The 25,897-nt window shown below is 51.8% G+C and overlaps 1 protein-coding gene across 1 annotated transcript in view; it reads left to right on the top strand.

Moving 5' to 3' along the window:
* Window positions 1-11,350: 11,350 nt before the first annotated feature.
* The window catches only part of MRC2 (mannose receptor, C type 2), a 66,807-nt gene continuing 52,260 nt past the window's right edge, over window positions 11,351-25,897 (top strand). Inside the window, exon 1 of the mRNA XM_011947913.1 lies at window positions 11,351-11,606. Coding sequence (XP_011803303.1) covers window positions 11,489-11,606 — 118 coding nt within the window. The 5' untranslated portion in view covers window positions 11,351-11,488. The remainder of the gene's footprint in view (window positions 11,607-25,897) is intronic.

Raw genomic sequence — 25,897 nt, forward strand, 5'->3', positions numbered from 1 at the left:
CACTAATGTGAGGTTCAGAGCCTTCTACTCACCACATGCAGACCTTTGAAGAGACTGCCCCTTTGGCTTGAGGTTCAGTATCAACCCCTATCTTACAAGGTCAGCAGTCTCCTCTTCCCCTGGCTCCAAAACTGCTTCTGGCTGAGCCGGGGAGAAGCATCTCTATGGATGAAAGTGTTCAGCAGCGTCAGCATCACCCAGGAGCTTATAGAAGTGCACACTCTCAGGTCCCACCCATTCCCACTGCATCCGAAACAGAAGGGGAGGGGCCTAACAGGCTGTTTCATCCTCCAGGTGTTGCTGATGCAGGCTCCAGTTTGAGAACACCGCTGTAGGCTACCTGACTCCCAGGCGGGATGAACACTGAAGGATGAACACAGTCCTGCCAACTTTCCTGCCGGCCAGCTACCGCAATAAGGGTGGGGTCATTGGAGAGGGTGGCTATCAGGCCTCTCTGAACTCACCTACTTGGAAGACAGGACTATTATTTTCTACACTGGGAAAAAAAACTACAAGGCTGTCGGCTCTCCAACAGCATATGATGACGGCATATGATGTCATACGTATGCTGCCTTTATGGGGAGCACCTGGAGGGCCCCTACAACATATCCCTTGCACAAGTACCTAACAATACACTCAAGAAACATTCACTGCTTCAGGCAAAGCTTCTCACCCTTAGGCTTCTCGTAAAACATAAAACAACTCTAACATTTTCCTTTCACCTGAGGGGTCCAGGGCTGCAGGAGGAGCTGGCCAAGACCTGGGTCTGCTTATGATTCCACCCTGGCCCAATGGATGAGGGAGGGGTGAGGAAGGCCAGGGCTGGACTGCAACTCTTTGGAAGGCTGGGAGAGAAGAGGTCGCAGGAAGACGAGGAGGGTTAAAAGGGCAGGGAGTGGCTAGAGACTCACGTTGCTGTTGAGTTCTGTGGTTGGGTGGGGGGAACCTGCCAGAGGCTGGGAAAACAGGCAGGCCTGAGAGCAGGTCTGGGACCTGGTGGGAGCAGGGAATACAAGAGGACTATTGTGCTGGGGGAGCCCAGCAGGGGTGTGAGACAGGCTGGAGTCAGTGAAGGGGTGTGTGTGTACATGTGTGAGGCGCTGGGCAGGAGACCCCGTGGTGAGGGGGTCAGAGAGCAGCTGGCTGACTGACTCCTGGGTGTGGAGGGAAGTGCCCAGCTAGAGAGCTGTGGTATCCTCAGCCTTGCAAGCAGTCTGCAGCTGTGGTGGCCTCCCCATGTGCCGTCCAAGCCTTTTCACCCTGAAGGCTGCTTGGAGAGGGAGCAGAGAGAAGGGGCTCTAGCACTTGTGCTTTGCAAAGAAGTTACTGGGCTGTGTTGCTTCACAACCTAGGCATATGCAAAGTAGGGGGCAACTTGATGGGTTTTTTTCTTCTTCTTCTTTTTTTTTTTTTTTTGGAGGCAGGCTCTTGTTATGTTACCCAAGCTGGTATTGAACTCCTGGACTCAAGTGATTCTTCCACCTCAGCCTTCTGAATTGCTGGGATTACAGGCATTGTGGCTCTACGCCCAGCCACTCTCTGCTTTTACATGTGGAAACTTAGGCCTAGAGAGGTTTGGTACAAGCAGTGGGTGGACCAGGAGTGACTGGGGAGGAAGGGCCTACAGGCTTGAACATTGGGTGAGGTGGATTCTATGAGTGCCATCTTTTGGGCAGAGGCTGCTGTGGGTAAGGGCTGCGCTTTGGCTCCCCTCCCCCAGACTCCCTTTACTTTGTCCCTCCCCTGCCTCATGGCTTGTGGCCCTCAGAAGAAATCTACTTGGAGACCCAGCCAGCATGGGCAGCAGTCCTGGCTCTGCAGTCCTGGGCTGGAAGCGAACTTAGATGGGGAAATGGAGGCATGGCTTCGCAGAATGTCAGTGCTGCCGATTTTGTAAGCCCTCTATGCTCCTGTCACGCTCATAGATTAGGAAGCCATAAGCCTGTCCTGTCTGTCCCTAGAAACTGCATCTTCCTGCTCCTGAGTGTCCTAATTGGGTGAGTGAGAATGGGACCCTCTTCCTTGGCTTCCTTAAGGTTGCTGTAAGGCGTAAAAGGGTTGTGGGATAAAACAGAGGGTGAGGCTGGTGGCCACTTCCATGTCACAGTGGCCCCAGGAGAGATGTCCAGAGGACATAGATGTCAGCCTGGCTCACATGCCCTAAGAGTAGGGCTTGCCTCTGGGCAGCACATCCAGGAAGGCCTTGCTCCTTTGCATCTGTGACCCTCTCAACCCTCCCCACAACCTTCACACCAATACTCCTCCTCCGGCATTCTCTGCCACGTCAGCTGGACAAAAGTGCCCAGGTTTGGCATCGTAGAACAAGGTCACAGTACAGCCCTGAGTGAGGACTGTGCCTTACACCACAACTCCACAACTTGCTGTGTGACCTTGAGCCAGGCACTCCCACTCTGAGCTACAACTGCTGCATCTGTGAACTTCATGCATCCACTCGGACATACCTGTTGGGCCCTTCTGTTAATGCACTGGGCCGGGATTTGTGGGCGATAAAAGGGCCCCTCAGCTTGGCTCCTGCCTTAAGGAAGCTTACAGCTGAGAAGCTGAGTGGGAGGTGGGGAGTTGCATAAGAGCGAGATGAGACCCTGGGGATGGAGAGAGGGCACCGAGCTGGGCCTTGAGAGAGAAGCAGAGTTCACTAGGATAAGGAGGGGAACATGGCAGCAAAGGGTCCTTAGAAGCTTCACAAACCATGTGTGTCACTGCGGGGCCCCTGTGATCTCACACATCCCGGCCTCTGCCAGTGCCATTCCATTGCTTTGGCCGCCTGAGCATCTTAGAGAACTCAGTTTAGGCTTCACCTCCGGCCTTCCTCTGGGCTCTCTCAGCGCCTTGTGCATCTCTCCCTTGCTCCAAATGCCATATCATGTTGTTGCACCATGAGCTGCCCCTCGGGAAGCCCGGGGCCAAGTAGTTCAGCCCGTGTCTCTGCAGGGGAAGTAGAGCCAGACAGGGGGAGTGAGGGAGCTTAGGTGTGAGACCCAAGAGGAGCTCCGGGCAGTGTGTCAGATGCAGTTCCTCAGTCAGGTGAGCAGACCAGAGCTAGGCCGGGATACCTGGGGAGCTTAGGGGGCTCAGGCCAGGCCCTCAGCAGCAGTGTTTTTCAAATTTGATAACATCTCAACCCGGAACATATCCCCCAGCATAGGGCTTAACTCATGTGCAATGCACTGTGACATTTAAGTGTTTTACTGCACTTTGAAAATGCTGATCACCGCCCACTAAACAGCTGGAAAACACTGCAGTGCCTCCCAGGTGCCCCTGTTTCCTACTTGCTGCTCCACTGAGGGTTGTGGGAGGTGGAGCCAGCCTCCTGGGCCAGGGTGGAGGTGGTGGGCCAGCTGGATGAAGCCTCCTGGCTCCTGTTCTGGTCCAGGCTTTATTCTGCCAGAGGCCTGGGCTGGAAGGGATGGATCAGGGGAGGCTCTGCATCTGCAAAGCCTGGCCTTCCTCTGGGCCAGGATCAGTGAGATCCCCAGAAGGCTGTTGGCAGGGACTGGGCCTTGCTTAGAAGGCTCAAATACTGAGACTAGAGGAAACCTCACCCTGCCTGTCCTTCCTGAGTTGGGGAAACAGAAGGAAAGGTCAGGGAGCATCTACATCGTGAAGATGCAGAGTTGCCAGCCCAACCACAGCTGTGGCTCAGAGGAGGCCTGGACTCCGGGCTTGGTCCTCAGTGCAGGGACAGGCCCAGAGGCATTGCGGTTCCAGGGCAGGCAGGCCCTTGTAGAGTAGTCAGGGTGACACTGTCACTGACTTCAACTGGGGTCTGCTTTTGCCCATTGCAGGAAAGTCAGGCACTGATGCTGAGATTTGCAGCGGGAAAAAGCATATTTATTGTTTGGTGCTTAGCAAGGAGGACAGACAGCTAGTGCTTAAGACCCGAACTCCCTAAGGCTGGGCGTGGTGGCTCATGCCTGGAATCCTAGCACTTTGGGAGGCTGAGGCAGGTGGATCACCTGAGGTCAGGAGTTCAAGACCATCCTGGCCAACATGGTGAAACCCTGTCTCTACAAAAAATACAAAAATCAGCCGGGTGTGGTGGCACATGCCTGTAATCCCAGCTACTTGGGAGGCTGAGGCAGGAGAATTGCCTGAACCTGAGAGGTGGAGGTTGCAGTGAGCCAAGATTGTACCACTGCACTCCAGCCTGGGCAACAGAGCAAGACTCTATCTCAAAAAAAAAGAAAAGAAAAAGAAAGAGAAAAAAAAGGACCCAAACTCCCTAGTGGCTTACAAGCAAGAGTTTTTAAAGATGGGGTTACATTTCAGGATAGCAGAAGCTGCAGGCAAAATTTTAAACCAAGAAATACATGGAGGCTATACACTGGTCTGGCTCATGGCAAAGAGCAGTGGTCAGAGTTTAGTCCCCAGCTCCCCTTTATCTAAGATCTGTATAATAATAGAGGCATTTTCCATCTGGTGGAGGTTTCTGGAAACATCTCAAGAAGATACGTTAAGTTGTTATCTTTTAGTTTCTATGGGGAATCAAAACACCTTGTAAGTGACTTGCTTGTGAGATGATTGTTACTTAGCTTCATATTTATCAGATTGCTATTTTATTTTTGTAGAGACCGGTCTCACTATGTTGCTCAGGCTGGTCTCCAACTCCTGGCCTCAAGTAATCACCCCACCTCGGCCTTCCAAAGTGTTGGGATTACAGGTGTGAGCCCCTGTGTCCGGCTTCATTGACTTTTTAAGGCTAGCTAAGTGCCTGGGATGTCCTTTAAAAGGGACTCAGGACTTTTCCTTTATTTCCATGCTTAGGAGGCCCAGCAGAGCCCTAAGTGGCATCCTGCTCCATCTCAGTGACTCCCTTTCCTCCCCGCCTCCCCAGCTGGGGAGGGCAGTAGAAAGTTCTGGGGACTCGGTCTCACTCATGCATAGCTGGTTCTTCAGCTCAGCTCTGTGATGCCCTCGTTTCCTTACTGTGGTGCCTCAGGGCAACCTCTGTCCCTCTCTGAGCTCCCCTTAGACAGCTTGCTCCTGACCCGCTCAAGCCTCCCCAATGGAGACAGGAGCCAGCGAGGATCTGAGAGGCATTTGCTTTGTGACCTCTGTTGCAGCCGGGGTTTGAAGCCCTGAGCCCAACCGCTTTGAGCTTACTCCAGGGCCCCGCTGACAGCTCACAGTGTTTTCATGGTGGCTCCTCCAAGTGAGAGTCGATGTCCAGATTCCTAGGCTCATGGAAAGGAAATCTGGACTTCCTGTGAGCTAACTATCTCTTAGCCCTTGGAAGAGAAAAGGCTGGGATTTGGGGTCCCTTTAAAGGATCCCTCTTTTTAGACAGGGTTTTGCTCTTGTTGCCCAGGCTGGAGTGCAGTGGCACCATCTCGGCTCACTGCAACCTCCGCCTCCTGGGTTCAAGCGATTATCCTGCCTCAGCCTCCTGAGTAGCTGAGATTACAGGCATCTGCCACCATACCTGGCTAATTGTTCATATTTTTAGTAGAGATGGGGTTTCACCATGTCGGGCAGGCTGGTCTCGAATGCCTGACCTCAGGTGATCCACCCACTTCAGCCTTCCAAAGTGCTGGGATTACAGGCGTGAACCACCGCACCCGGCCTAAGGATTCCTCTTCTAATACAGGCCTTGAGTTGGAAGTGAGTGGATATAAACTCAGAGGCTTTCCTGGGATCAGGGAGCCCTTCTAGGTGTTCTCCACAGAAGTGAGAAGGGAAAGAACCTAGAGAAAGTGGGCGGAATTTTTGTCCGGTTGTAACTGTGGCTGGATGAAGGGTGAGGAGGGCTGGGGCTGTAATGGGGTGGACCAGTCAAGAGAAGACAGACCAACCGTAAAGTTCCCCAGTCATGTGGATGTGGAAAAAAATAGTTCCTTTAAGTTCCCCTTGGAAGAGGTTGAACCAGATCTTGAACTGTGGGTCTTTCTGAATCCTAAGCCTGCCTTCTTCCTTCCCTCTTTAGCCCAGTCCACTCTACGATCCTTGGTGGTGTAGACGAGGGGGTAGCCAGATGGACTTGGAGTGGATTGCCTGAGTGGAGCCCTGGGTATCTGAGATGCAGGAGCCAGGGAGAAGAGAGGGTGAGACCCACTTGGGCCAACCCCACATTTGGCCAGTCCTCTTCCCTGGCTTGGAGAAGGTGCAGGGTGGGGCAGGTCATACAGAACCCTTTGGGGTCACTGCCTCTTTTCTAGTTGCCTCAGGCAAGGCAAGGACTGGCCGTCTTTTTTTTTTTTTTTTTTTTTTTTTTTTTTTGAGACAGAGTCTTGCTCTGTCACCCAGGCTGGAGTACAGTGGCGCAATTTCAGCTCACTGCAGCCTCCGCCTCCCAGGTTCAAGCGATTCTTCTGCCTCAGCCTCTGAGTAGTTGGGACTACAGGCGCCCACCACCATGCCCGGCTAATTTTTGTATTTTTAGTAGAGAAGGGGTTTTACCATATTGGCCAGGCTGGTCTCAAACTCCTGACCTTGTGATCTGCCCGTCTCAGCCTCCCAAAGTGCTGGGATGACAGGTGTGAGCCACTGTGCCTGGCCCAAGTCTTTCTTTATAGCGTCGTACCTTACCTAGCCATCCAGCTGCATTTTCCCTCCCTGTCTTGAGTTCTCCTTTCCTAAGCTTCTGTTGTAGACCTGGCCTGCTGGGGTGCTCTACTCCTCTGGGCACCCTCTGGCTGGAGAGGCTGCTGAGCCACAGAACCAGAGAAGAGGAGAGTAATCCCAGAGGAACCCTAAGCACAGTGAGTAATGACACCAAAACTTACACCTCACAGGGCACCTGAGACTCAGGGAAGGGAAGTGACTTGCTTGAGGACATGTGGCTAGTGAATGGCAGAGCTGGAACTCCAACTCACCTGCACTCCCCAGGCCTGCACTCACCCCATGGCCCCATGCTGAGCTGTTTATGGACACACATTTATTAGACAAAGTGAGCATGCTTCTAACTAGATTAGTTTACACTTTAGGTACCACTTTTGTACACAATTAAATATGGAGATGTTCAGAAAATGCAAGGATGTTGTATTGTTTTCCCAGGCAAAGTAAAACTCAATGTTACAATCTGATAAAACTGATCTCTGCAGATCTCATGGGTGGGGTAGGGTGGGAGGGTAGGGGAGAGACAGGCAGGGTGAAGGGTAGGGAATAAGGGAGACGCCCTGATGTCCAGATGGCAAAGGAAGATGGGAAATAGGGAGGGGACCACATTCCCTGAACATCCGCATTGATCCAAGGGCCATGCCATTGCTTTACGCTTAACATTTAACAAGGTAGGAAACATCTCAAGTTGCCCCATTTACAAGTAAGAATTATTGTGAGCTCAGAGTTAAAGTATTAATAGCTTGCTGCAGGTCACAAAGCTGGGAAATGGGGAAGCCAGGATTTGAACTCAGGTTTCTCTGGCTCCAAAGTCTATACTCCTTCCACTAAACTGTTCGATTGATTGACTGGAGACAGGATCTCACTCTGTCGCTTAGACTGGAGTCCAGTGGTGTGATTATAGCTCACTCCAGTCTCAAATCCCTGGGCTCAAGTACTTCTCGTCTTAGCCTCCCAAGTAGCTAGGACTACAGGTGCACACCACCATGACAATGCCCAGCTAATTTTTAAAATTTTTGTAGGAATGTGGTCTTGCTATGTTGCCCAGGCTGATTGTTAACTCCTGGCCTCAAGTGATCCTCCTACCTTGGCCTCTCACAGAGCTGGGATTATAAGGCCTGAACCACCACACCTGGAGTAACCTGGTTTTGATGAAATTAGCAGACCCACAGGGGGTCTGCCAATGAGTAATGCTAATACAGAATTGGACCATTCTCTCAGAAATACCTGAGACTAGGCTGGGCGAGGTGGCTCACGCCTGTAATCCCAGCACTTTAGGAGGCTGAAGAGGGTGGATCACCTGAGGTCAGGAGTTCGAGACCAGCTGGGCTAACATGGTGAAACCCATCTCTACTAAACATACAAAAAAAATTAGCCGGGCGTGGTGGCAGGTGCCTGTAATCCCAGCTACTCAGGAGGCTGAGGCAGAATCGCTTGAACCTGGGAGGTGGAGGTTGCAGTGAGCCAAGACTGCACCACTGCACTCCAGCCTGGGCAATGGAGTGAGACTTGGTCTCAAAAAAAAAGAAATATCTGAGATTGGGTAATTTATAAAGAAAAGAGGTTTAATTTGCTCATGGTTCCACAGGTTGTACAGGAAGCATGATGCTGGCGTCTGCTCGGCTTCTAGGGAGGCCTCAGGAAACTTACAGTCATGGCAGCAGGGATGCAGCAGCTCACATGGGTGGAGCAGGAGCGAGAGAGAGAGAGTGGAGAGGTGCTGCCCACTTTTAAATGACTTTTTAAATGACTTTTTAAATGACTGGTTCTCGTGCGAACTCACTCACTATCATAAGAACAGCACCAAGGAGGATGGTGCTAAACCATTCATGAGAAATCCACCCCCATGATCCAATCACCTCCCACCACAGCCCATCTCCAACACTGGGGATTACAATTTGACATGATATTTGGACGGGAACACAGCTCCAAACCATATCACCCCCGGTACCTGTTGCTGGCTGACAGTCGGTCAGTGTCTAGGGGAGAACCATTCTCAGTTTCAGTTCCACAATAGCGAATACCATCTTGGCAAAAATCCCCTTGGCAAAAATCTCTGACTACAGACCTCACTAAGTCTCCAGCATCTAGCCTGATGCCTGACACGTACTGGCCCTCAATAAACAGCTGTTCAACTGTGGGCACGGGAATGGTGAGGAGGCTGTGGGCACAGAGGATGCGAGCCCTTCTTTGGAAGCAGATGAAGGTCTGGATGCTGATGAGGGGTTCCTCAAAAGCCCCGTGCTGCTCAAAACACCCAACACTCCTACGGACTGTGACCACGTTCTGTTGACAACTGAGCCTGCACAGGATCTTTACGCAGTAGGGAACCGGCCTGGATTCTCCACAGGAGAATCTCCCAGATGTGTCCCTGCTTTCTACCCCAAAGTCAAGATCAAAAGCAGTTGGTGGCTGCAGACATCAGAACAGTCGTTGGAACACAGCGTGGAACCGTGTTGTGCTGGAGGAGGAAGTCTCAGTCAGCAGAACACGGTGTGGAACCATGTCACGCTGGAGGAGGAAGTCTCACCCTTGACAGAGACTAGAACTGAGCCTTAGAGGCTTGAACCAACCTCTGTCCCTGCAAGTGCAGCACTCTTTTCGTGCTCCTCAGCCATTGAGTCTTCTTTGCCTGGAATATGGCAAAACATTTATTTTCCCCACTTAATGAGGCTTCTCTAGGGCTGCAACTGTGTTTGCCCATCTCTGTTTCCGTAGCAGCTAGCACAGGGCTAGCAGTCGGTGCTTGTTGAACCCGTGGGTGAAGAGATGAGAGCACACCTCCTGTGTGCTGGGCATGGTGGGACCAGGCGCTGGCAAGTGGTGGACACTCTGGCCCCATGCTGTGCACTGGTGACGTCAGGAAGTGGGCTTCTGTCCTGCCACTGGTAGTAGGAGGGTGGGGACGACCGGCAGGAAACGCCGAAACCTACTCAAGCTGCTGGAGAAGGGGGAATCCAACCCTGTTTCAGGGGAGGAGTATCCTGTGTTCTGGCTGTTCAGATAGAGCGAGAGAGCAGCTTAGCTGAAGCCGGCAAATCCTCAAATCCTTCGGAGATTACAGGATTGTGCAAGAGGGAAGGCCAAAAGGGGGACCTCTGAGGCAGCTCCAGCATGGCCTGTTGTGTGCAGAGCACTGAGATCCCAGAACATGCCACACCAAGAAGACATGTCCCAAGGGGCAGTGGAGCCACAGCCACCAGAAGGGACCTGGTCCCGTCAGACCTGCTGAAGCTAGCCGTGGAGTGCAGGGACTTTGTTGGTCCAGCTGCTAACCAAAGGGTGGCTAATGAGACCCTTTCCAGGGGCCTCTAGGGGATTTCAGTGGGGGCTTGCTTCGAGGCTCTGTTACCACCGGACTGTTTGCCAGGAGCCTCTGCCTGGCAGAGATGGGAAGAGACGAATGAGCATCTCTGACCCAACACCCCCATTGCAGAGTCGGGGAAACATTTACCCAAGATAGGAGGAATGAAAAGGAAAAAAGATTTATTTCCAAAAAACATACCAAGGTGGGCAAGACAGGAAATAATAAAATTTATATTACAGTTTTATTATTATTTAAGAAATTTATATTAACAAAACGAGATGGGATCTGCCTATGTTGCCTAGGCTGGTCTTGAACTCCTGGGCTCAATCGATCCTCTCCCCTTGGCCTCCCAAAGTGCTGGGATTACAGCGTGAGCCACCGCATCCGGCCCATATTACAGTTTCATAGTGTTGTTGATGACTCGTGGTAGGAGAAATGTGTCTTCTTTGCACTTGGGGTCTCAATGTCTCAGTCCTGCCCTATGTCCTGAGACCCCAAGAGGCTTTCCCAGGTCACGCAGGGAATCCGCAGAGAGGCAGGGCTGGACTCCAGCATCCTGACTCCGCGGTCCGTGCTCTGTGCTGCAGAGACCTGTTGCGTAACACTGAGTAACTGTGGATTGTCTAACCTTTTATGAAATTTCCAGTTGGTCTTTTGCTACCGGCCAGCAGTCCAGTTGGTGGGAGTGATGATGTCGGTCTTCTGGGACGTCCAGTGGACAGATTTTCCCCAGGTTTCGGGATGCAGCCCCAACTAGCAAAAGTGCTACACTCCTGCACCGGGGACACTGACACAGAGGTCACGAAAATGCTAAAACAAGACGTGCAAGAATTGTTCGCGCTCCGCACACGGAACAAGGGCCCTGCCTCCCCCTCCCCCAATCTTCGCCCTGGTGGCCAGGCCCTGGGCTCCGCCCCTTCCCCACCAGACCGGAGGAGGGGTCCTCCTCGGCATGGAGGTAGTGGATGCTGGGCTGTGGAGACGTCGGCAGAAAGAGGCGGGATGGCTGGGCGGCGGGGCGGATGCTGGCGGCCCGGGTCTGGCCACCTGGGTCTGCCGCACGCCCCCGCCCCGGGCTGGCCCGACCTCGTAGCCGTGGTCCCACCACACCGTGAAGTTTGCGGAAAGTTTTGCAGTTGCTTCCCCGCCCGCGCCAGCCGGGGAGTTGTGACGCAGCGTCTGGGGCTCCTGGCCGGGACAGAAGAGAGGGAAGGCGAGGTGGGGAGACTGGGAAGCAGAGCAGCGAGAGAAAGGGCGCACGCTGGGGTCCTCCTGGACCCGGCCTATCCACCTCTCCGCCACCCCTTTCTCTCCCGACGCTCTCGCCCCAGCCCCGCACCTCCTCCCCTTCCCCTCCCACGCTGCCCGCTTCCCTTTCCCTCTACCCCTCAAACCCTCCTCCCCGGTTCTGCGCTCCTCCCTCCGCCCTCCCTCCGCCCGGGCTGCCTCCTCCCTCCTCCTCCCCGGGAGGCATCACTTCGTCCCGACCCGGAGGAGGACGCGAGCCCCTTGCGGGCGGTCATCACAGCCCAGCCTCGGGGCTGCCACCGCGCGTTGCGCCCGTGCGCCCTCGGTCCCCGCGTCCACTGAGCGTTGCGCCCGGGGATGGGGCCCGGCCGGCCGACCCCCGCGCCTTGGTCTGGTCACCTGCTGCGCTGCGTCCTGCTCCTCGGGGGCCTGCACTTCGGCCGTCCCGGCGCCCCTGGGGACGCCGCCCTCCCGGGTAAGGCACTGCCAACTTGGCCAACTTCGGGGCCCGGGCGGGGGGGAGCGCCGGGGCGCGGGCCGCTCTCGACTTTTCCCTCCTTTTCCCCCCTCTTTTCTCCAGAAGCGTGTGTGCGTGTGCGTGTGTGTGTGTGTGACTGGGTTTTTAAAACTCGTCTCCGCTTTTCTGAAAGCGGGAGAGGAGAGGGGAGGAGGAGCGCGCCTAGAGGTGGGGGAGGACCTGAGTGGAACCAGATGTGGCGGGCGGCGGGGGAGGGGAGACCGGGGGACTCCAGCAGCCTCGGAGGAAGCGGGTGGGCTCATGAGGACCCCCGCGCACGGCGCTCCCGGACCACCCGGCGCTGGCCGGTCCTCGGCAGGGGACCTGCAGGGCGCGCCCGGGGAGCCAGGGCTCTCTGTCCGGGAGTTCCCGGGCCCGGTCTCCTCGCTCTGCCCCAGGACTGATGCGTTAGGACGGCTTTCCAACTATCCGCGAGGGTTCGTTTCCCCCACCTTCCCCCCGCCCCCTGCATCTCGTGGGCGTTGATATTTTCTTTTCCACACTTAGTCTTCGAGGAGGCTTGTGGCGCGCGGCATCCGCCCCGTGTGAGCTCAGCAGCCCTGTGAGGAGGCTTCTGCCACCGGGACGCAGCGACAGGCTGGGCGCTGCCGTGCTGTGATGTTGCGTAGCGTGGGCAGCTCTGAGCACTCTGGTGGACCTCCAGAGGGGACAGATCTTGAGCGGCAAAAGAACTGCTGAAGATTTAAAAACCCAACCAAAAGAAAATGAAACACAAATCAGAAAACCCCGAAACTGTGCCATTCTCTTCCTGCTCCTTAGTCAGGGGTAACAGTGAAGTGTGGGGGCAGACAGATCCCTCGCCAAGAATCTGAGCATTAGAAGGAAAGATCCACTTCCTGGGGGAGTGGGGGTGGGGCGTCTAGAGTGAACGCGGGAATCGCCGAGGAGGGTGGTGATTGCAGCCCCATTCCGGGCCCAGCTTGGTCCTGCTGGCTGTTTAATTGGGGGATGGGGACAGTCCATGCAGTGTCTGCCGTTTTGTGCAAGGACCAGACAGCCCCCTGGAGAGTCTGGGGCCTCCAGCCTGGCCCGTGCTTGCTGGCTTGGCCTGGCGTGAGGTAGGCACAAGACACGTATCTGCCAGATGGGAAAGGTGGGGGCCACGGTGACCCACATTCACACCAACCAGAGCCCCCAGGGCAGTTCTGCACCCACCTGGCATTGAATGTCGGACAGACAGAAACCAGGCGGGTAACCCCCAACCCACTGCAGGACGGCCTCATAGGCAGTTCCCCTGCCTCCTCGCACTCCTGTCTTCCTCTGCTCCTCTGTGCAGGGCCTCAGGAGGCAGGCAGTGGGGAGGGTTGGAGAGGATGGCCGTTCCCAGAGCTCCAGAGCGCGCTTTAAAGCCAGGCCCTGGGAGAGGGTTGTGGCCAGAGTGCTGACTCGGCCTTTCCCCCTGGAGCTTTTCATAGAAAGGGCTGGAAGTGCCTGGTGAGAGGCCCGGTCAGGGAGGACAAGGACGCCTGGAGTGTCCCTTCTCCTCCTGGTCTCTGTGCCCAGCCCTCCCTGGGGCTCTGTCCAGGGATGAGTAGCCTCAGAGGTCCCCTTCCCGGTGGCACTGCATTGACCACACCCTGAGGAGGCTTGGATCTGGGTGGCAGGCAGTGTGAGGTCTTCCAGAAGCAGCTGAGCAGGAGGAGGATGGAGCTGCTGCAGGTTCCCACTGTGCCCTCTGCCCAGAGAGCGCCTGCCCCTGCCCTGTCAAATTCCACTGGGCCCTCCCCTGGGAAGCCTGTTCAGAGCCTCTGGGCTGAATTCCTTGCCGGAAGAGCTGGCAGCCCCTAGTACCTGGTGAATGACGTTGTCATTGGGAGGAATTCACCAGCACCAGGGACCAAATGGCCCCAGGAAATGCGTGTGGGTGGTAGGGTGTGGCAGGCCAGTGCTACTGGGGGTGAGGCTTATGCCAGGCAGGGCAAGGGCTGCATGTGGGAAGTTTCCTGACCACCATGGGGGGAGTCCTGTGTGCCCAGATCACGGGGCGGGGACAGCGAGGCAGCAGTGCCTTCTTGGTGCGCGATGGTGGAATCCATCTTTTCTTCACCTTGGTGGAGTGGCCCACGGAGCCTGTCACTGGAAGAAGTCCTCTTTGTTGGTTGCCATATTACTCCATTTCTGGAGCATTCCGTTTGCTCAGCCTTGAGCCAAGTTCTTGGGGAGGAGGGAAGGTAGAGAAGAGTGTAAGATGCATCTTCTGGAAAAAATATCTTGTGGGAGAATGAAACGTGAAACAGTGAACTGCGTGGGGGGCAGGATGCCATTGGTGGGATGCCTGCCTGCCCAGAGCCACGCCAAATGCTTCATGTGCAAGTGCCCGTTTCATTCTGATGACAACCCAAGGAGATGGCTATTGTTGGACCATTTTTGCAGTTGAGGAAATGACGGCTAAGAGGGGTCTGATCATTTACATTGGTCACACACCTGTAAGTGAAAGGCTGGAGTGTGGATGCTTCCTGTCTGGAGACTGGAGGCAGGAGAGACCATGTGGACCAAAGGGTGACCAAGGCTGTCTGGAGAGAGGCAGGAAGGGGCCACCGGGCTACGCTTTTCTGGGGATGATGTGGAAGTTTGCTGGCTGGGCCGAGGAGAAGGTTGAGTAAAAGAGGTGTCTGAGAGGCCAGAATGGGGAAGGGACCTGCATGCTGGCTGTGAAGAACTCCAGGGGACGCTTGCAGGTTTCTGAGCAGAGGAATGAGGGGCTAGTTGCAGGGAAAAGGGCTTCTAGGAGCTCCAGGGATCAAGTCTCAAGGTCACGGGGTGAGGAGACCTCAGGAAATCTTCCTGTGGCGAAGGTCACTGCTCCCTGAAGGACAGGGAGGGAAGCATCGGGTGCTTGGGGCTCTGACCAGAGTCAACCAGACCAGCTCCCCACACTTCCGGCCCAGCTTCTGCTGAGTCGTGGGGTTCAGAAACTTCTTACTGTTCCCCCACGCAAAACTCAGTTTTCCTTGCTCCAACCCTCTGGCTTTCTGTGAGCCATCAGGGCCCAGGAGGTGCCCAGTCGAGCTGTGTCTGGTGCTGGGATCCTGGCTCTCTTCTGGGTTTACCTGGGCAGGGTGAGGGTACACAGAGGGGAGGAAGAACCCTGGGTTTTGGCCGCCGGTTTTCACACCAGAGAAATCCTGGCCTTCTGATGCATGCAGGGCATGTGACTTGGCCCGATGAGACGATTTCAGAAGTGCCGTGCAATTCTCAGGCGGACATTCATTTGAGTTCCTCGTCAGTTTAAGCATCGAGGAGGAGTCCTGTTGCACTGTTCACACCCCCGGAGTGATGGAGCGATGGCATCCACGGCTGCGCTGTGCATGTGGTGGGTGCCGTGCCGGGTGCTATGCTGGCAGCAGCTCTTCGACACCTTCTGTCTCTGAGCAGGTGTCACCCTTGCACACACCTGGTGTGAAAATGTTAAAGATGTTAAGGGAGTCACTCAAGGCTGTTGCACCACACCACTAGAAGGTGGTACCAGTGAGGTTCGAACCCAGCAGTGGTTACGGAGCCTGAACGCTCCAGTACCATACCGCGTTTCCATCGCGTGAAGCACTGTCAGTGTGTGTGTGTTAGGAAAGCCTGGAAAATTCTGCCTTGTGGGTCCCCCCGCCCCCATAACTCCAAGCCCTCTGGGACACCTCTCAATGTGTCCCACCAGGAGGACTCCTGAGGAGGAGGGTGGAGCGAGTCACATGTCGGCGGTCTGGGTGCCTGGGTGGCCCACTTCCTTGTGGGTCCAGGAGGCCTGGACCGAGCCGCCTTCAGTGTCCTCAGGATCTCTGAGGGACTCCCTCCAAGAAGTCATTGATAAGTGAGTGACTCAAGGTGCCCCAGCCTGGCATTCCAGTTTCCCTGAGGTCAAGGATTCACATGGTTGTTCATTCATTCATTCATTCATTCATTCATTCAGTGGGTGTCTACTGAGCCCCTGCAGAGCTGAAGCAGAGATGGCATTGGCCTGTACTTTATTTGAGACCTCCCCAGCATGTCTCCAGTGGGAGTCCCTGGACTTGGAAGGCCTGAGCACTGCTAATAGGAAGCATGTCTTCCTGTTTAGGCCTATGTGAGATGGGAGGGGGCCACTTTCCCACGCCTGGGTCCTGTGAATCTGAGTGGGGTGGGCCAGTGGGGTGGTGATGCGCTCCTGGAGCTCACCCTGGGCCCTGAAGATCTGTCACTCCTCAGCTATGGATTGTTCCAGTAAACGGCAGCTGGATGAGGGCTGTCCGGTGGCACCTGTGACACTGGGGGACTGCCGGGGTCCACCAGCTGCAGCCCTTTAGGAAACAGATTGGGTTGACCTCCTCAACTGCACACTGTGGCCCCTCGTGGAATTCTACCGGTTGGTTCCTTTCTTGCACTTCCCCCTGCCTCTTGGCTCTGCACTCTCGAAGCGCAGATCCTTCCTTCTGCAGTCTGCTCCCTTCAGCCTCCCCCTCCCCCGGTTTCTGTTTCTCCGACTGTGCATTCTGTTCTGGCTTTTGTTGGTAGAAGAAGGACCAACTTCTTCCTAGTTTTCCCGGCCCCCCATGCCTCTGCTCTGTTGTCCTGCCCCAGCCTTCTCCACCTCCAGGCCTCTGCCCACGCGCGATCCCTTTGCCTGGCGTGCCTCCCCTCCCCTCTTCTTTCCCACCTTCCAATGACCCTTCCTTCGAGACTCATGGATCCTGGGGAGGACACTGAGGGAGCCTGGTCCCTGCCTCTTGGAATGACCTCTGCAGACGAGAGACAAGCACACAGACATGGCCCACAGTGACAGATCCCAGATCAGATGGGTGGCCTCTCTATTTATCTCCTTCCCAGGGACCACCTCAGCGGACACATTCAGGGAACACTATCGCCAGCCTGCCTTAGCCTTCCTCAGCCTCCCCTGAAGGCAGCCAGGTGCGGGGCTGAGACGTGGCCCCTCCCCCTGGGGATGAGGCAGGAGTGTGGGCATGGTCCGCAGTGTATCCCCACCTCCGTCCTCTGGAAATGTAAATAGGGACAGGATAGGTGGGACCAGGACTGATGCCACTCACCAGCTATGTGACCTCAGTCAGAGGCTCAAGTGTCTTCATTTATAAGATGGGAAAAATCAATACCTCTTGTAGCGGTATTATAAGAATTACATACAAATGAGATCCTGAACGTATGAGATATGTGCCTGGTACGCTACTGGGCACAGAATAATTCCTTAGCAAACAATACTAAATTATTGCTATTTTTATTAAGAGGAGAAAGGCTGGGTGAGGTGGCTCACGCCTGTAATCCCAGCACTTTGGGAGGCTGAGGTGGGCGGATCATGACGTCAGCAGATCGAGGTCATCCTGGCTAACATGGTGAAACCCCGTCTCTACTAAAAATACAAAACATTAGCCAGGCGTGGTGGTAGGCGCCTGTAGTCCCAGCTACTCAGGAGGCTGAGGCAAGAGAATTGTTTGAACCCAGGAGGCGGAGGTTGCAGTGAGCCGAGATCATACCACTGCACTGCAGCCTGGGCGACAGAGCAAGACTCTGTCTCAAAAAAAAAAAAAAAAAAAAAAAAAAAACAGAAGAAGAGAAAACGTGACTATGACTATCAATTTCCCAAATATGATAAAACAGTCTTCAATATACAAAATCCTGCTGGATACGGTGGCCCATGCCTGTAATCCCAGCACTTTGGGAGGCTGAGGAGGGAAGATTGCTTGAGCCCCGGAGTTTAAGACCAGCTTGGGCAACATGATGAAACCCAGTCACTACAAAAAAAACGAAAAAAATTAGCTGGGTGTCCTGGCTCATGCCTGTAGTCCCAGCTACTGGGGAGGCTGAGATGGGAGGATCGCTTGAGCACAGGAGGTTGAGGCTGTAGTAAGCCGTGATTGCATCATCGCATTCCAGCCTGGGTGACAGAATGAGACCCTGTCTCAAAAAAAAAAAAAAAAAAAAAAAAAATCCTAACTACAACTGTTACCAGAAAGGGGGTCCAATCCAAACCCCAAGAGAGGGAACTCATGCAAGAAGAATGTGAGGCGAATCCATAGGGAAAAGTGAAAGCAGGCTTATTAGGAAAGGAAAGGAATAAAGAATGGCTACTCCATAGGCAGAGAAGTAGCATGGACAGCTCAGCTGCTTATACAATTGTTAACTTCTTGATGATATGCTAAACAAGGGGTGGATTATTCATGAGTTTTCCGGGAAAGGGGTGGGCAATTCCCAGAACTAAGGGAGTTCTCCCTTTTTTAGATCCTATAAGGTAACTTCTTGACGTTGCCATGGCATTTGTAAACTGTCACGGCACTGATAGGAGCATCTTTTAGCATGCCAATGCATTATAATTAGTGTATAAAAAATGGGCCGTGAGGATGACCAGAGGTCACTTTTTTTTTTTTGAGATGGAGTCTCACTCTGTTGCCCAGGCTGCAGTGCCATGGCATGATCTTGGCTCACTGCAACCTCCTATTTTTTTTTTTTTCTTTTTTTGAGACAGGGTTTCACTCTGTCACCCAGGCTGGAGTGTAATGGTACCACCTCGGCTCACTGCAACCTCTGCCTCCCAGTTTCAAGCAATTCTCCTGCCTCAGCCTCCCAAGTAGCTGGGACTATAGGCACGTGCCACTACACCTGGCTAATTTTTGTACTTTTAGTAGAGATGGGATTTTACCATGTTGACCAGACTGGTCTTGAACTCCTGACCTCATGATCTGCCCACCTCAGCCTCCCAAAGTTCTGGGATTACAGGTGTGAGCCACCATGCCCGGCTCAGAGTTCACTTTTGTCACCTCTTAGTTTTGGTGGGATTTGGGTGACTTCTATACTGCATGCTGTTTTTTCGGCAAGGTCTTTGTGACCTGTGTCTTGTGCTGACCTCCTACGTCATCCTATGCCTTAGAATGCCTAACCTCTTGGGAATGCAGCCCAGGAGTTCCCAGCCTCATTTTACCCAGCCCTTATTACAGATGGAGTTGCTCTGGTTCGAACACCTCTGACACAACGGTTTTGTTTGTTTGTTTGTTTTTGTTTTTTGAGTCTCCCTCTGTCACCCAGGCTGGAGTGCAGTGGCGCGATCTTGGCTCGCTACAACTTCTGCCTCCTGAGTTCAAGCGATTCTCTTGCCTCAGCTTCCCGAAGTGCACCACCATGCCCAGCCCCATTTTATTTTTTTAAATTGAAGCCCGTCTAAACCCGTGACTTCATTACTACTCTTTTTTTCTTTTTCTTTTTCAGAAATAGCCTCAGTCAGAGGCATTACTTCTTCGTGACACTTTGCTAACTACTGTAAGTGCCAAAAAGTAATCATAGTTTTTCTGAAAGTAAATTGAAACATCAAAGAAAAAAAAATCCCATCCTCAAGGTCCTACCCCCCAAAACCCCTCAATTTGTTGCCATCCTCTTTATCACCTTCCTCTTCATCCTTACACTTCTCTATTTAATCTTCACTTAGGGAAGGATAAGGAACTTCCTGGGACTCTGGAATAAAACCAAGACAGACTAAGAAACACTGGGGTGGTTGGGCATACCTCTCCCCTTTGTGCCTCTAGTTGCCTTTAGCCTACTGTCTAAGGGACTGCCCCCAAAGGTCATACTAATGAGGCTCCCTAATTACTAAACTAAGTGACCTTTCTTAGGCCTCACCTTGCAGCATGGATGCTGTACATTAGCCTCAATTGTAAGAATGGGCCAGGCATAGTGGCTCATGCCTGTTATCCCAGTGCTTTTGGAGGCCAAGGGAGGAGAGATTGCTTGAGGCCAAGAGTTTGAGACCAGCCAGGGCAACATAGCAAGACCCCATGTCTACATTTTTTTTTTTTTTAATTAGCTGGGCACAGTGGTGCATGCCTGTAGTCTCAGCTACTCAGGAGGCTGAGGCAGGAAGACTACTTGAGCTCAGGAGTTGGAGGCTACAGTGAGCTATGATTGCACCACCGCACAACCTGGACAACACAGTGAGACCCTGTCTCAAAAAAAGGAAACTAAAAATGCATGCTCAGTGGAAAACATTCAAACCATACACAAGTAAGTGCGAAAAAATGTGAAGTCCACTCCCCTACACTGATCACACCCTAGCACAAGCCACAGTCTACCACTAGCAGATTCTATGGGTAATCTTCCCCACCAAGATTCTCCAGTGAAGATTAGTAGTAGTTCATTGGGTAATCTTCTGATTTTTTATGCATATGCACACACGTAAATACTCCTTTTACCCAAATAGGCCCACATTTTAAACTCTTCTGCAAAATAATTTTTATTTTATGTATTCTTAGAGATCTTGCCATAGCCGTCTACAGAGCTGCCTCATTCTTATTAAGGGTGCTCAATATTTCATTATTGGGATGTACTTGGTTCAAACAAAACAAAATTGCTTCCCTACAATGGACTGTTTTCTGGGTTTTTTATTGTTGTTGTTGTTTGTTTTTTTGTTTGTTTGTTTTGTTAGACGGAGTCTCGCTCTGTCACCCAGGCTGGAGTGCAGTGGCGCAATCTCCGCTCACTGCAAGCCCCGCCTCCCGGGTTCACGCCATTCTCTCGCCTCAGCCTCCCGAGTGGCTGGGACTACTGGCGCCCGCCACCACGCCCGGCTAATTTTATTTTTGTATTTTTAGTACAGATGGGGTTTCACCGTGTTAGCCAAGATGGTCTCAATCTCCTGACCTCTGATCCACCCTTGGCCTCCCAAAGTGCTGGAATTACAGGTGTGAGCCACTGTGCCCAGCCTGTTGTTGTTTTTTAATTAAAGACAGAGTCTCACTATGTTGCCCAGACCTGGCCTTGAACTGGGCTCATGCGATTCTTCTGCCTTGGCCTCCCAAAGTGCTGGGATTACGGGCACAAACCACTGCACCTGGACCGATGGACACTTTTGAAAACTCTCTTCCCCCGGCCTTTGTGATATAATTTACATCCACAGTTTCCTCCCTCAGGGTCTTCCGTCCACCCTCAGTCCAGAGCTGGCATTGCTGCCATGCTAGTGCTGCTAAGGGACAGCTTGAATCAATGTAAACTTTCTGAATTTAGAATTCCTGCCAGGCGCAGTGACTTATGCCTATAATCCCGGCACTTTGGGAGGCCAAGGCAGGCGGATCACCTGAAGTCAGGAGTTCAAGACCAGCCTGGCCAACATGGTAAAACCCCCATCTCCATTAAAAATACAAAAACACAAAATGGTGAAACCCCATCTCTACTAACAATACAAAAATTAGCCAGGTGTGGTGGTGCATGCTTGTAATCTCAGCACTTTGGGAGGCTGAGGTGGTGGATCACTTGAGGTCAGGGGTTCATGACTAGTCTGGCCAACATGGTGAGACCCGGTGTCTCCTAAAAATACAAAAATTAGCCAGGCATGGTGGTACATGCCTGTAATCCCAGCAGCTTGGGAGGCTGAGGCAGGAGAATAACTTGAACCCGGGAGGTGGAGATTGCAATGAGCTGAGATCATGCCATTGCACCAGCTTTGGTAACAGAACAAGATTCTGTCTCAAAAAAAAAAAAGAAAAAAGAAAAGAAAAAGAATTCCCGGCCTTCCATGGTCAGGTTCTCAGCGCTTGTGCAGGCCAAGCTGAGCTCCTTGCCATTACCCATAGCTCTCAGTACTGCCCAACTGGGACTCTGCTCAGGCTTTTTTTCCTGCCAGGAGCACCAGCTTCCCAGGGGGCTGTCTCTGAGTCCCAACTCACACCTGTGGCCTTCTGGTTGCCCTCAGCTGGAAGAAGCCTTTCTTTCCACAGCTGTTCTAGCATTTTCCTGCTGTCGTCCCTCAAACACCTCCAGAGCAGGGCCTTTTTGTTGCTGCACAGGTTCCTGCACAGTACCTTGGCCACGGTGGCATTTGTTTTTGTTTGTTTGCTTGTTTGTTTGAAACGGGGTCTTGCTCTGTTGGCCAGGCTGGAGTGCAGTGGCACTCACGGGAGACTCAACCTCCTGGGCTCAAGCAATTCTTCTGCCTTAGCTTCCCAAGTAGCTGGGACGACAGGCGGCGCCACCACTCTATTTTGTTGCTACTATTTTAGTAGGGGGGGGGTCTTCCTATGTTACCCAGGCTGGTCTCGAACTCCTGGGCTCAAGGGCTCCTCCTGCCCCAGCCTCCCAATCCCAAGGTATTGGGATTACAGGTGTGAGCAGCTTCGAGGTTGGCATTTGGTATTATTTAGTAAATATTTGTTGAAAATGAAAAAAGAAAGCAGACAAGTGTTCCAAAGAACTTTTTTTTTTTTTTTTTTTTTTTTTTTTTTTTTTTATGGTAAGGCAATGAGAGTTACCCTTCTAGAATTTTACATGATGTCATGGTCATGAAAAACATATGGTTTTGAATTAAAATAAAAAAAAATCGTCCAATGTACTAGAAAAAAATTCCAGAAGTGATTTAAACTGTTATAAGAACTTAATGTGAGACACACCAGAAAAAACACACTAATAGGAAAAGGAATTTTTACTTTTGAATGTTATGAGGACAGCCGGGCACAGTGACTCACGCCTGTAATCTCAGCACTTTGGGAAGCCAAGATGGGCAGATCACGAGGTCAGGAGTTCAAGACCAGCCTGGACAACATGGTGAAACCCTGTCTCTACTAAAAATACAAAAATTAGCTGGGCGTGGTGGCATGTGCCTGTAATCCCAGCTACTTGGGAGGTTGAGGCTGGTCTTGAACTTCTAACCCCGGAGGCAGAGGTTGCAGTGAGCTGAGATCGTGCCACTGCACTCCAGCCTCGGTGAAAAAGCAAGAAGACTCTCTCTGTCTCAAAAGCAAACTAAAACAAAAACAAATGTTATGAGGACACCTGGATTACAGTTAGAAACTTTAATTTCAGCTTATAGTTGATCACACTTGAGGAAATTCAGATAGCAAGCTTTCACATAGAAAGTGCAAGGATTGGGCCGGGCGCAGTGGCTCATGCCTGTAATCCCAGCACTTTGGGAGGCTGGGGCAGGCGGATCACCTGAGGCCAGGAATTTGAGATCATCCTGGCCAACATGGTGAAACCCCATCTGTACTAAAAATATAAAAAGGAGCCGGGCGTGGTAATCCCAGCTACTTGGGCGGGGCGGAGTGGGGGTTGCTGAGGCAGGAGAATCACTTGAACCCTGGAGGCAGAGGTTGTGGTGAGCTGAGATTGTGCCACTGCACTCCAGCTTAGGCAACAGAGTGAGACTTTGTCTCAAATAAATAAACAAAGTGCAAGGATCACTAGAAATGAGGGAAATTAGCTTTCTTTAACTACTTAATTAAACTAGCAAAAACAGAAAAGCTAGTATTGGCAGAGCTTAAGCAATGCTCCCGCCTAAACTGCCTGAGTTGGGACTACATGGGTGAGCCACAGCCTTTAGTAGCAAAACAAATTGGAAACCACATGATGGATGATTTACATAACATTAAGTGACAAATACATGGCTAATGATTCTTTCTTTTCTTTTTTCTTTTTTTTTTTTTTTTGAGACAGAGTCTGGCTCACTCTGTCGCCCAGGCTGGAGTGCAGTGGCGCGATCTCGGCTCACTGCAAGCTCCGCCTCCTAGGTTCACACCACTCTCCTGCCTCAGCCTCCCTGGTAGCTGGGACTACAGTCGCCCACCGCCAAGCCTGGCTAATTTTTTTTTTTTTTAGTAGAGGCAGGGTTTCACTGTGTTAGCCAGGATGGTCTCGATCTCCTGACCTCATGATCCGCCTGCCTCAGCCTCCCAAAGTGCTGGGATTACAGGCGTGAGGCACCATGCCTGGCCTAATTTTTTTTTTTTTTTTATAACAACAAGGTCTTGCTAATTTTTGTATTTTTAGTAGAGACAGAGTTTCACCATGTTGCCCAGGCTGGTCTCAAACTCCTGGCCTCAAGTGATCCACCTCAGCCTCTCAAAGTGTTGGAGTTACAGGCGTAAGTCACCGTGCCTGGCCTGTACGTGCAATTTTTAAGTTCATTAAGAGAAAGATGAGCTGGGGGCGATGGCTCATGCCTGTAATCTCAGCACTTTGGGAGGCCGAGGTGGGCGGATCCGGAAGGTGGAGGGTGCAGTGAGCTGAGATGGCGCCATTGCACTCCAGCCTGGGCAACAGACCGAGACTTCGTCTCAAAAAAAAAAAAAAGAAAAGAAAGATGGAGGCAATCGACTGCTCTAAAACCTTAGACCTAAGAACAGGAACCTGTCTGACAGTGGGGAGAATGACTCCCAGACAAACTAGCCTGGCTGAATGGAAGGACTCAAGAGGAAGCAGCTTTGCAGTCATCTTGGTCCCCAAGGAAAGAGGATTCTGGTATTACCCCATAAAAACTTCACCTCATTCCTGAAGGATCTAAGTATGTAAGGGCGTTGATGATTTGCAAAGAGCTTGGAAGCACTGTTTATAATAGCAAAATTAAAAACGTATTTGGAAAGAAATATGGATAAATTTTAGAGTAGACACAATGAAATGTAACACGGTAGTGAACGAATGGACCCCAGCTATTTGCAACAACATGGGTGAATATTAGAGACATAATGTTGAGTGGGGGGAAAGGTCCTAGAGGACTGCATATGGTACAATACTCTCTCAAACCACCGGAAAAATTGAAAAAATTATACAGTGGGCACCCATATACTCTTCACCTAGAAGCACCACTTGTTAACATTTTGCCACATTTGCTTACCTCACTGTGTTTGTGTGTGTGTGTGTTGGGCCTGTTTGGTGAAACTTTAAAAGTTAGTTGTAGACATGACATTTCACACCTAAATACTTCAACATGTAATAACTAAAAGACATGCTACTATGTAACCATAATATCTACTCACACCCAAGAAATAGAGGGGATGCAAATTTTTTTTCTCATATGCAGTCCAGTCCATGTTCGGATTTCTCCATTTGTCCCAATAATGTCCTTTATAGCTGTTTTTTGTTTTTTTTTTTTTGAGACAAGAGTCTTGCTCTGTTGCCCAGGCTGGAGTGCAGTGGTGCAGTCTCGGCTCACTGCAAGCTCCACCTCCCAGGTTCCCGCCATTCTCCTGCCTCAGCCTCCTGAGTAGCTGGGACTACAGGCACCCGCCACCATGCCCGGCTAATTTTTTGTATTTTTTTAGTAGAGACGGGGTTTCACGTGTTAGCCAGGATGGTCTCGATCTCCTGACTTTGTGATCCGCCCGCCTCGGCCTCCCAAAGTGCTGGGATTACAGGCGTGAGCCACCGTGCCCGGCCTGTAGCTGTTTTAAAATTCAGGATTCAATTAGGTGTCATGTCTCTTTACTCTCCCTTAATCTAGAATAGTTGCTTGGCCTTGTTGTCTTTTATGGCATTGCATTTTTGAGAATCCCAGGCCAGTTGTTTTGTAAAACGTCCCACAGTCTAAATTTGTCTGATTGTTTACTCGTTCCTGGATTCATATTGAACGTTTTTGGAAAGGGAATTCATGGGTGAGGTTGTGTCCTTCCATTCCATCACACCAATGTCAGTTTGTTCCCTTACGCTAACTTTGACCACTTGTTTCAGCTGGTGTCTAGCAGATCTCTCCACTAAAAAGGCACCCTTTCCCTTTTTCTGAGATGAAGTCTCACTCTGTCACCCAGGCTAGAGTGCAGCAGTGCGATCTCGGCTCACTGCAACCTCCACCTCCCACGTTCAAGCAATTATTCTGCCTCATCCTCCCAAGTAGCTGGGATTACAGGTGCCTGCCACCTGTAGAAATATGGATAAATTATAGAGTAGACACAATGAAATGTAACACAGTAGTGAACTAATGGACCCCAGCTATTTAGCCTAGCTAATTTTTGTACTTTTAGTAGAGATGGAGTTCCACTATGTTGGCCAGGCGGGTTGTGAACCCCTGAGCTCAAGTGATCCACCTGCCTCGGCCTCCCAAAGTGCTGAGATTACATGCGTGAACCACCGCGCCTGGCCTCTCCTTTGTATTTAGTAGATAACCTAAGGAATTTTAACCATAGTCTTAAAAAAGAAAAGTTGTTCATAGTAGCCTTATTCATAATAGCCAAAAACTAAAAACTAGCGCCAAACTGAAAACCACCCAAATGCCCACCAACAATAGAATGAATGAATTGTGGCAGCTTCACAAAACTGAATATTAGCGATGAGAATGAACAAGCTCCAGTTGCATGCCACAGCATGGATGGAGTTCACAAACTGAGCCAGACGCTACTTCATACCATAGGACCCAATGTATAGAAGTCACCAAAATAGCTGGGCACAGTTGCTCACGCCTGTAATCCCAGCACTTTGGGAGGCCGAGGCGGATGGGTCACCTGAGGTCAGAAGTTCGAGACCAGCCTGGCCAACATGGTGAAACCCCATCTGTACTAAAAATA

Source organism: Colobus angolensis, unplaced genomic scaffold (assembly GCF_000951035.1).
Source record: "Colobus angolensis palliatus isolate OR3802 unplaced genomic scaffold, Cang.pa_1.0 Scaffold271, whole genome shotgun sequence".
NCBI classification, from domain to species: domain Eukaryota; kingdom Metazoa; phylum Chordata; class Mammalia; order Primates; family Cercopithecidae; genus Colobus; species Colobus angolensis.